Genomic DNA, 11,903 nt, shown 5'->3' on the forward strand with positions numbered 1-11,903 from the left:
AATGCCCCCGAGCACGCGCTCCTCGCCGCCGCGCTCTACCCGGTGGTCCGATTCAGCACGCCGTTCGCGGCCTTCCCACCTTCCTTCGTGGGACAGTTCCTGGTACTGAGGGATGGCGCTGTCCAGCCCTCAGGCCGGCAGCCGTCCACAAGCAAGAGATCGCGCCCGAAGGCTGCAGAACCGCTACGCCCAGCCACATCCCGGCACGTGGGCGGGCCGAGCCACCTCTGGGCGACCATACCAAGCCTCTCTCCCAGGCCCCTCAGAGCTACGCACTGGGCGCAACTCGGGAAGGCAGGAGGCGCGAAGCAGGATCGGTCCTGCCCGTCGCCGGTCCCCTCGCCGCTCCCTGCCCACTAATCCCGCTCAAATAGCCAGAGGCAGGTAGGTCACCCAGCTTCACCTGTCCCAGAAGTGGCGACCGTTCCAGTGACTGACGCTACGCTCCTCCAACCAGGTCATGGCAGGAAGGTGGAGCCTCGCTGAGACGGATGGCTTCTTTCCTCCAATCCCGGTGCAGCTGCTCTCCGGCCATAGTCTCGGCGCCCGGCGGAGAGCGACAGGTGGGAGCTGCGTTACTTCGGCACCTCTTGCATCCTTGGCGTGTAACTTTCACCAAGCGCAGGGTGAAGTCTTCGCCAAATGTTATCAATTCTTGCGGGTCATCACTTCAGCCGTCATTGTAGTCCGAAGTGGAAATTCCCCAGCCCTTTCCCGTCACCTCAGTTGGGGGCGGGATGAATGGTACCTCACCAGCCAATTGCACCACGCGACGTCCCGTGACAAAATGACCGACACTTTATGGCGCCAATGAAGTCTCCTGTTGTTGGGGGTCACTGTGAGTGACCACAAGGCCAACTAATCCACTTTAAGGTCGTGACGCTCTAGTCAGAGGGGTTGACCAATAAACACAGAAAAAGGCCGGAAGTCAGCTCTTGGGGAGCAGGAGGCGGGTGTTCGTAACCGCTTAGGCCTGCGCGGGTCAACGCAGCTTGGGGGCCGCGAGCCAGCGAGCGGCGCGTGACGAAAGCCTGAGCGACGGGTCACTGTGGCCAATGATCTGCTGCCGCCGGGGTGCTGTAGCCAGTGGCGAGTCTAGGGGGCGGGAGGTAGCAGGTTAGGCAGTGAGAAGTTAGTGGCGCTGCTGGGACGGGGGGAAGGAGACGCTTCTTCCTCCTGCTGCTCCTCTCGTTCCCGGGATCAGCGGCGGCGGTGGCCGCGGGTAACTCGGCAGTGTTTCCGGCTCCGCGTGTGAACCATGCTGACCGATGGCGGAGGCGGCGGCACCTCCTTTGAGGAGGACCTGGACTCTGTGGCTCCGCGATCCGCCCCAGCCGGGGCCTCGGAGCCGCCTCCGCCGGGAGGGGTCGGTCTGGGAATCCGCACCGTGAGGCTCTTTGGGGAGACCGGGCCCGCGCCAGGAGTAGGTGGCGGCGGCAGCGGTGCGGGCGGAGGGGACGCGGCTCTGGATTTCAAGTTGGCGGCTGCCGTGCTGAGGACTGGGGGTGGAGGTGGTGCCTCAGGCAGCGACGAGGACGAAGTGTCTGAGGTAAGGCTCCGGGACCCCTGCCTCCCACACGGCGGGCGGCGTGAATTCTTTGGGTCAGCACTAGGCCGGGCCACTCTCTGGCTTCCCGGGCAGAGTCCTCTGACAGCAGTCGGCTCCATGGCGGCGGTGGCAGCAGTGAGGGCCTAGTGAACCCTCGGCTTACTGTGTTAGCCCGCAGCTCGAGCGGGACGGGTTCCCGTCACCATCCGTAGACCCACAATAGGGAGCCCTTTGGTCTCCGAGCTTCGCGCGGGAACAAGAACTCCTCGGGCTACCTCCCGCCCACCCTCCTTTGGAGTTGGGGGGGGCGGGGTCTTGCCGGAGTCCCTGCCCTTGGTACTGAGAGAGACCAACAGAAAGAGACTGAGAGATCGACAGAGCTAGCGAGCTCAAAGATCATTTCCATTCTGTGCCTTTCTCCAGAGTTGAAGGGTACGTTTATTTGTCTTATACCTTATTATGCCTTACCTGTGTACTTAAGGAGGATTCTTATTTTCCCTCCTTGGAAGCAGGTGAGTATCAAGGATCGCTCAGCTTTTGCCCTGAAAAAAATCACGTGACTCCCGCTTCTGGGCCCTTTTGTGAAGTTAAACAGGAAAAGGAAGTCCCAGTGCATCTCTGAGCTTCAGAATAGTTGGATAGCTGAACTCTGTGGTCTTTAGACTTTGAGAAGATGAGGCAACTTACAGGCACCTCTTCCATTGCAGTGAGGGCCTTCATTTCTCTAAACTCTTACGTGTACACATTTTCAGGTCTGAACAACCTAGGATGGGAGACATTATCTCCTTTTGGGCTTTAGGGAAAAAGGGGAATTTTTATATATCTACTTTTTTCACTTGACTGTGATTTTGATATAGTACTGTACTCTGATGACTATTGTTTTAAGTGCTCAGAGCATTTTTTATATTTTTGTTCTAAGGTGCCTCGTTTATCCCCTGTGACCAGTTTTTTAACCTCTGGTCTTAGTGTTAAAGTACAGGAATTTCTGTGTGTACTAACGATCCTGGCTCTTGTATTTGAGAGGAATAAAGAGAAATTATTTTTGGCTTGCAGGGTACAATTAGTGCACTGCCTTATTATTCTAGGTCTGAACGGGGCTTCTTTAGATTTAAAACCTTAGTACATTTTGAGCCTCAACATTTTGCTTTGGAAAAAACAGTGTGTGGGTTATAGGAAGGATAGTCTCTTGAATGTTTATATCTTTGAATTTCACTATAAGGGACATTACTTCTAAGCCAGGGTGGAACAAGGATTTTATCTGAGTAGGCAGTTATGGGGAGAGTCTCTGGAATATCTTCACCTTTGGTCTTGTGGGGAAGGCTTTCTTTAATACTTCCAGTGAAACTTGATGGGAGATGAAGCTAGAACACATTGTTGTTGTTGTTGTTTTTTGCTAGGAAATGAAGTGAGGGAATAGCCTTAACTCCAAAGATTAGAGTTTATTTTTCTTTGAAACTAGTAGGTGAGAATCTGAGTTTGCTTTGGTCTAAATATGATGGAAAGAAGGTGTCTTTGATTTTCATGACCACTTTTATTTGGTTGTCATGGGTGAAATTTACTTTTGTTTTACTTTTAATTACTTGTGAGACAGGATTTCCCCAATATTGTCCAGGCTGGCCTCGAGCTCCTGGGCTCAAGTGATCCTCTTGCCTCAGCCTCTCAAGTAACTGGGACTACAGGCGCATACCACTGTGCTGAGCATTTATTTACTTTTATTTTTTTTATATTTATATTTTTTTTTAGTCAGGGTCACACTCTGTCACCCAGGCTGGAGTGCAGTGCCACAATCAAGGCTCACTGCAGCCTCAAACTCCTGGGCTGCAAACCTATTGCGCTGTGACCTCAGACTCCTGCTTCAGCCTCCCAAGTAGCTAGGACTGCAGACTTGCACCACCGTGCCCAGCTACTTTTAAAAGTAGTATTTCTAAATTTCTTCCCAGGTAGAGTGTTAGTGAGCCTCCGAAGTCTTAAATCAATCTCTCTCTCTCTCTCTGTACACACATACACGTATATTTATACATATATATAAAATTTCATTTGGAGTCTCCATACCATGTAGTTACAGCTATGGATGGAATCTACACCTTTGTGTTTTTTTTCCTGAAGCTTATTGTAGAAGTCATATATTCATGATTCCTAAAACCATTTAGTAATAGCTAATGGTAGAAAAACCCGATAATCTCGTTACTTATATTTTCTGTGTCCAAAAAGGATTTAGGTATTAAGAGTACACGTAGACCTCATTTTTGGAATGGAGGTTCTAGTATACCCCACAGACTTTGGCCTAATCTTAGAGGATGCTTAATGTGTTTACAGATTCCTAACCTGTAGAGAAAGGAAATTTTGTTTTTGTGTCTCAGTTCTCCCATATCACATAGAAAGGAAGTTCTTGGAGTATCTAGTCTCTGTATCATGTGCGGTAGGGATTGTCTGTGCCTTTGTGAATGAAATGGAATATTTGCCCAAATTTTTTGCCTTTTTTGTTCTCTCTCTGACAGAATGAGCTGTCTTCTCCTTTTGACTTTCCTGTGTGAAAAGATCATAAATAGTGTTCCTAGAAAATAATAATCTAACTTGTATTTGATGACTAATACTAAAATTTTCATTTGCATCTTTTCTAAATATTTTAGAACCAAGTACCTAGACATCCAGAAAGATGAGTTGATGTGTATAGTTTGGGAGTGAAGTTTGTCTTGTTCCCCAAATGGGGCAGGACTAGGTGAGAAGTAAGTAAGAGAAGTGGACACCTAGTGTTTTTGCTCTAGAGTTAGTCTTATACATTTTGTGTACACTGGAATAGATACTCTAAGAACTTCTCTATTTATTATCAGAGCCAAGAGCTGAGGAAAAAACAAGTTGCTTTCCCTTGCTGGTCTAGTTAAAAGATCTTTTGGTTTGAGGAAGGGACTTAGGTCTTTCAGTAAATTTTTAATGTTACAATTGTGCTGTCTTAGGGAATGCCACTGTTTGGGATCTTTGATTTTTAAACATTGGGGTAAATACCTTATGTATTTCTTCAGGCATTCTGAGCATATTTCTTAGCTAAGACCTTGATTAGAAGAGTCAGAACTGCATTGAATCCTGTTGAAATGTACCCCTTTTTCAGAATAGAGGGCAGTTAAAAATCTCTTAAAATCCACATTTTAAAAAAACAAGGAATTTTTGACCAGGCATGGTGGCTCACACCTGTAATCCCAGTACTTTGGAAGACTGAAGCAGGAGGATTGCTTGAGCCCAGGAGTTCCAGACCAGCCTAGGCAACATAGTGAGACCTCGTCTCTACAAAAAATTAGCTGGGCATAATGGCACGCTCCTGTAGTCTCAGCTATTTGGGAGGCTGAGGCTGAAGGATTGCCTGAGCCCAGGAAGTCAAGGCTATAGTGAGCCATAGTCGTGCCACTTGTACTCCAGCCTGGGCAACAGGATAAGATCCCGACTCAAAAATAGACAACAAAAAACCTGATTTTTAAATGTTATTTTTAGACTTCTTAAAGATTGATGAAGTGTATCATTTTTAATTTTTGGTCTTAAGAGTGTATGTATATATTGTATGTATGTGTAACAGCCATCTTTTAAAATTATTATAAAAGTAATAGTCTCATGATGAAAAATTTAACAGTATTGTTAGTAGATATAAGATGAAAAGTAAAAGTCTTTTTTCCCCCTACTGACCCTTCAAATCTTACTCTTCAAGGTAAATAGTAGTAACTTTTTCTTTCACTAAATTTTCTAGACCTTTATGTCTATGTATGTGTGTCTACATGTTCATATATGCACACTTTAAAGACATACCAAATGAGAAAGCATACCTTTATATCACTATTTTTATTCTTGAGGCAAATGCCATATTTTTAATTATGAAAGAACACATAAATTATATATAGTTCTGAAGTAATAGCAAAACATTGGAGTGATTTTTTTTTTTTCTTGAAAATTACTTCTAAAGCCGGGTTTAGTGGCTCAGTCTGTAATCCCGCGCTTTGGGAGGCTGAGGTGAGTGGATTGCCTGAGCCCGCGGGTTCGAGATCCGCCTGGGCAATTTGGCGAGACCTCATCTCTACAATAAATCAAAAAAATTAGCAGGGCGTGGTACCTCGCCTGTAGTTCCAGCACTTGGAAGGCTGAGGCGGAAGGATCGCCGGAGCCCAGCAGGTCGAGGCTGCGGTGGCCGGGAGTGGTCACTGCACTCCAGTCTGGGAGACAGAGTGAGACTCCAACTCAAAAAAAAAAAGAGAAAAAAAAGAAAATTACTTCTAAAGTCAAACGTATGGGCTATATAGGAATCCCATCCTGATTTTTTCTAGTAGGAAATGAGATGGCTCATTTCCTTTAGGATTATTTACAATCTATGTATAATGTATTAAAAATTTTTTTTCATTATTATTTTTTTTAGAGTTGAGGTATCTGCTGCCCAGGCTGACTGTTGCCCAGTCTAGAGTGCAGTGGTGTAGTCATAGCTCTGTTGTTCCAAACCCTTGGGCGCAAGTGATCCTCTCTCTTTAGTTTCCCAAGTAGTTGGGAGTGCAGGCATATATAACCATGCCCAGATAACATGATCTATAATCTACAGTACAATTTCTCAACAGCAACATATAGACATTTTGGACCAGATGCTTCTTTGTTGTGAGGGGCTCTCCTATGCATCAGCAGTGTCCTGGTTGAGAGCCACTGGTCTAGTGGCCACTCTTGTTGTCAGGATGGCAATTTTGTCATGAATACTCTGTATTCAAACTTCAGGTAAACAAGGTGAGTCACTGCTTTTAATAGCATCTCAGAGCTTATGCTTATAACCTGAACAAGGGAAAAATAGAAGGAAGGTACTGAAAGGTTTAACATTAAACTAGCATGTACTGATATCATTTTTTTGGTGGTAAATGTGTCTTTTTGGGGAACTTTCACTTAAAATATATTATTTTTAAAACGTTCAGTTGTTGTCCATGATGAATTTTTAGAAAACTTTCATGGGGACTTTTGGTTTGTTCAAAGTAGAAATGCTTTGTTCCATAAATTATCATCAGTAGTGATAAAATAGGAAATAAAACTTTGTATTCTAGTGGGCAAAGTTTGAAGACACTGAAGATGTTTATTGAAGAAAAAGTTATATGTTATTACTGTAACAATTTGTTATACTATACTGGTTTGAGTATTAACCTTGCACAAGCTTCATTTTGTAAAGGCGTACATATAAAATGATGTTAATGATTATGATTATATGAGTGGTGGGTCAAAGCAGAGTTGATTAGTATGGGTGGAAGAGAACCTCATGGGGAAACTTGAAGTATGAGAGGTTTTGTTTTTGTTATTATTTAGTACATTTTCAATAGGTAATTACACTTATGTAGTTCTTTAAGTTAACGTAATATAAGGGGAGATACAAGGAAGTTTTGATTCCACCCCTGCTCCTACATAGCCCACCCTTTACACTTTCAGTGTCTTACGTATCCTTTCAGAATTTCTTTATGAAAAGGTAACATGCTGTTCATGTGAGATTTTTAAATGGTAAATTTGAGAGGGATTTAGACTTTACAAAAAAATTAAAGTAATCATGCTATGAATGAAGCATAGAGATGAGTTGGAGCATGTTCCTTTCCAAGCTTATATGGTAGTAGGGTGATGATGGACTAGGGTAACTCAAAATCAGTTCTGGCTTTCTGATTCATTGGTCTATAAGGTAAATAAAATACATTGCTTTAAAGAAAAACAAAGCAATTTTAAAGCGTATTAGTCTTGAGTTGACAAGTAAAAAGAAAAGAAATGACAAATCTACCAATTTTTTTTTTTGCCAATTTTACCTTCTTCTGAGAACCAAAGTTGTAAGAAATAAAGTCAATTTTTTTAACCTACCATAAATGAACTTTTTCAGTATATCTGTCTTCCCAGACCTTGTTGATCACATTTTCTTCTCCTGTTGCTTGTCTGTAGAGTCGTAGAATCTTGGTGATAATCCTATCTCATCTCATTTTAGGTAACTGCTACCATTTATTGAATGCTTGTTATATGCCAGTACCGTACTAGATACTTTCGTTATTTTATTTAATCGTTTCAACACCCCTTTGAGGTAGGTAATATCTACATTTTTATAGATAAATAAATGTAGGCTCAGAAATGACGTAATGAATCTAAAAAACAAAACAAAACAAAACATGATTAAAATGTAAATGGTAAAGCTAGGATTTGAATCCAACCAATACTGAATCCAGAGCCCATACTATTTTGCTTTTTCAGATTAAGAAACAGGCAATATATTTGGTTACCAAATGCTAATTCTCCCTGTTAAAGTTTTCACAGATCTAAAGTGAAATGAGAGCAATAAGGACAATGTAGTGTATGTCTCATGAAGCTTTTTTTTCCACTTTCTTTCTATTTTGAGACAGTGCCCTTCCTACTTTTATGAAGTGAATTTTTAAAATATCTGTACTTGACAAGATATGAAATTGGAAACTTCATGTCAGAATCCTGGGCAAAGCCTCAAAAGTGTGGGAACTGTTGAGCTAAGTGACCTACCCAGGCTCACACAGTTAATGTGTAGCAGTCAGGTCTAGAAAATAAGTCATCTGACTCCCATTCTAGTTATCTTACCTGCTAGATTGTCCTGTCAACTGTCTCTTCTGATGTGTTGTACAAAGTAATTTAATTAGCTGCTTAAGAAATGCCTATCTCAGACTAGCATATGATCCGTAGTTGGCCTTATTGGAAAAGTGTTATGTTATTTAATGGAATTACTGACCACCATATAGATCAGCATAAGAAGGTGTACCACTAAGCATAGGAGGACACTATTCTTAGGAAGTGTTGTAATTAATTTAATTGGAAAGTTCAGGCCTTTCATTATTAATTTAATAAATAATTTAAACCACTGATATAAAAAGACATATGTCCAACTTTGCCAATATGGGAAATATTTATTTTGCAATATTGTTATTCCCTATTATTTTGTAAAAATTAAAATCTTTGCTATTCTAATAGTAGTTACTAGTAATTCATGGTTACTATGAATGATGGATTAATTGCCTTATGATGATTGATTGATTTACCTTTCTTCTTGTCAAGTTTACCTAAACCAGGAAGAAAGTAATTTGTATATAAGGCTCTATTTTATTTGTTGAACTGAAATTTACCAACTATTTGACAAAGAGCATATTTTGCTTTTCCTCCTCTACACACACACTTTGTTCTCACAAAGTTTTCCCCTTACTGAAAAGATAATTTTCAGCCGCGCTTGGTGGCTCATGTTTGTAATCTCAGCACTTTGGGAGGCAGAGGCAAGAGGATTGTCTGAGCTCAGGGGTTTGAGACTAACTTGGGCAACTTGGCGAGACCTTGTTTCTACAATAAATCAAAAAATTAGCCAGATATGGTGGTGCGTGTCTGTGGTTCCAGCTACTTGGAAGGCTGGGACAGAAGGATTGCCTGAGTCCAGCAGGTTGAGGTTGCAGTGGCCGTGAGTGTGCCACTTCACTCCAGCCTGGGTGACAGAGTGAGACTATGACTCAAAAAAAAAAAAAAAAAAAAAATTATAATTTTCAGTAGTAGAAAGGGTATTTTTAAAAATTTAGATATAGCCAGGCACAGTGGCTTAAGCCTGTAATCCCAGAACTTTGGGAGGCTGAGGCGAGAGGATTGCCTGAGCCTGTGGGTTCGAGACCAGCCTGGGCAACATGGTGAGACCTCAGCTCTACAATAAATCAAAAAATTAGCTTGGAAGGCTGAGGTGGAAGGATCGCCGGCGCCCAGCAGGTCAACGCTGAGGTGGCCTTGAGCGTGCCACCACACTGCAGCCTGGGCGACAGAGTGAGACTCCAACTCAAAAAAAGAAAAAAAGTAAATATCAGCGACTTCTTTCGCCCTTGTCAGCTCTGACATGTCTCCCTTTCTTTTCTCCCTTATTTTTCTAATAAGCTTTGTTTAAAAACTTAAAAAAAAATGTAGATATCCTACTGTATCCTAGTGATTTTTTTCACCTTTATTAGCATGCAATTTTGAAAAGAAAAAGCAAGTATACCCCTAGGGATTAGCCCTAAGAACCAAATAATTGAGTGTTTTATTAAGTTGCCAAGGGAAGTTTGATATGTTTAAAAGTTTACAATGAAGGCTGAGTGCAGTGGCTCATGTCTAATCCCAGCACTTTGGGAGACCAAGGTGGGAGGATCTCTAGAGCCCGTAAGTTCACGACCAGCATAGGCAACATAGCAAGACCCTGTCTCTAAAAATATATATATATATATTAAGAGTGGTAGTGTGTGCCTGTAGTCCTAGCTACTTGGGAGGCTGGGACAAGAGGATCCCTTGAGCCCAAGAGGTCAAGCTTGTTGTGAGCCAGGATTGCACCACTACACTCTAGCTTGGGTGGCAGAGCAAGACTCTGTTTCTAAAATAATAATAATAATAATAATAAAAAGTTTGCAATGAGGACAGCAAGACTGAAAACACATTTTGTTTTTGTTTTGTTTTTTAAAAAAATTTTGGTAAAATATAACAGAATCTACCATTTTAACCATTTTTTGTTTTTGTTTTAAAATTGTAATAGAATGACTATAACATAAAATTGACCATTTTAGCTGCTTTTAAGTGTACAGTTTAGTGGCAGTAAGTATAGTATATTCACATTGTTGTGCAACCATCACCACCAGCCATCTCCAGAACTTTTTCACCTTCCTAAACTGAAACTCTGTATTCATTAAGCAATAATTCCTCCATTCTCAAACTCCTGGCCCCAAGTGATCCTCCCACCTTGGCATCGCAAAGTGCTGGTATTACAGGTGTAAGCTACGGCACTTGACCAATAATTCCCCTATTCTCCCTACCCCTATTCCCTAGCAACTACCATTCTATCATTCAACTACCATTTTGTCTTTATGAATTTGACTACTTTGTATTAGAATCATGTGGTATCTGTCCTTCTGTAATTGGCTTTATTCACTTAGCATAATGTCTTCAAGTTCATCCAGCTGTGTGTGTCAGAATTTCATTCCTTTTAAGCGTTAAATGATAATCTATTGTGTATGTATGTACATATTTTATCTGTTTTTGGGTACTTGGCTTGCTTCCACCTTTGAACTATTATAAATAATGCTATTATGAACCATAAGTATATAAACATCTCTTTGAGACCTGCATTCAGTTCTTTTGGGTATATATCCAGAAGTACAATTTTTGGACCTAGCAATAATTCAATTTTTAATTTTTTGAGGAACTGTCATACTGTCTTCTGCAGCAGCTATATCATCTTATATTCCTGCCAGCAATGCACAAAGGGTTCCACTTTTACTTTCTCCATATTCTAACCAACAGTTATTTTTTGTTTGTTTTTTATTGATAATAGCCATTCTAATGGGGATGAAGTGGTATCTCATTTTTTGTTTTTGATCAGAGATAGGGTTTTGGTCTGTTGACTAGTTTGGGGTACATTGGTGTGATCATAGTTTACTGTAAACTTGAATTCTTTGGGTTCAAGCAATCTTCCTGTCTCAGTCTTCTGAGTAGCTGGGCCTGCAGGTGTGCACTACTACACCTGGCTAATTTTTTTCTATTCTTTTTTTTGAGTTGGAGTCTCACTCTGTCACCCAGAGGGGAGTGCAGTGGCACGCTCCTGGTTACTGCAGCCTCAACCTGCTGGGCTCCAGCGATCCTTCGACCTCAGCCTTCCAAGTAGCCGGAACTACAGGCGCGCGCTACCACGCCCAGCTAATTTTTGATTTATTGTAGAGACAAGTTGTCTGGGCTGGTCTTGAACCCGTGGGCTCAGGCAAACCTCTTGCCTTGGCTTCCCAAAGTGCTGGGATTACAGGCTGAGCAACCGAGCCTGGCCTACCTGGCTAATTTTTTATACATTTTTTTGTAGAAATGAGATCTCACTATGTTGCCCAGGCTGGTCTTGAACTCCTAGTCTCAAGTTATCCTCCTGCCTTGGCCTCCTAATGTGCTGGAATTACAGACTTTGAGCTACTGTGCATGGCTGTCATGTGGTTTTGATTTGTATTTCCCTAATGACTAGTGGTGTTAAACATCTTCTCATATGCTTTTTGACCATTTGAATATTTTCTTTGGAGAAGTGTATATTCAAATCCTTTGCACATTAAAAAAATTGTATTGTTTGCTTTTTTGTTGTTTAGTTTTAATTATTTATATATTTTGGATATTAATTCCTTATTACACACATAGTTTGCAAATATTTGCTCCCATTCTGTGGGTTGCCTTTAACTCTGTTGATAGTATTTCTAGTTTTTTTTTTTTTTTTGAGTTGGAGTCTCACTCTGTCGCCCAGACTGGAGTGCAGTGGCCGCTCCCGGCCACCGCAGTCTCGACCCGCTGGGCTCCGGTGATCCTTCCGCCTCAGCCTTCCAAGTAACCGGAA

The 11,903-nt window shown here is 42.1% G+C and overlaps 1 protein-coding gene across 7 annotated transcripts in view; it reads left to right on the forward strand.

Annotated features, from left to right (window-relative positions):
* The first annotated feature begins 329 nt into the window (after nucleotides 1-329).
* LOC103258466 (ankyrin repeat and KH domain-containing protein 1) overlaps nucleotides 330-11,903 on the forward strand; it is a 125,880-nt gene continuing 114,306 nt past the window's right edge. For 4 of the 7 annotated variants that reach the window (XM_008056131.2, XM_008056132.1, XM_008056134.1 and 1 more), the window contains exon 1: nucleotides 1,105-1,549. In XM_008056131.2, the coding sequence (XP_008054322.1) occupies nucleotides 1,259-1,549 (291 nt within the window). In that variant the 5' untranslated portion in view covers nucleotides 1,105-1,258. Of the gene's footprint in view, nucleotides 1,550-11,903 lie in introns of all 7 variants that reach the window. The other 3 variants (XM_008056130.2, XM_021711398.1, XM_021711399.1) reach the window with 1 other exon arrangement.

The sequence above is a fragment of the Carlito syrichta genome, unplaced genomic scaffold (genome assembly GCF_000164805.1).
Source record: "Carlito syrichta isolate Samal-C Ts95f unplaced genomic scaffold, Tarsius_syrichta-2.0.1 Scaffold302231, whole genome shotgun sequence".
Taxonomy (NCBI): domain Eukaryota; kingdom Metazoa; phylum Chordata; class Mammalia; order Primates; family Tarsiidae; genus Carlito; species Carlito syrichta.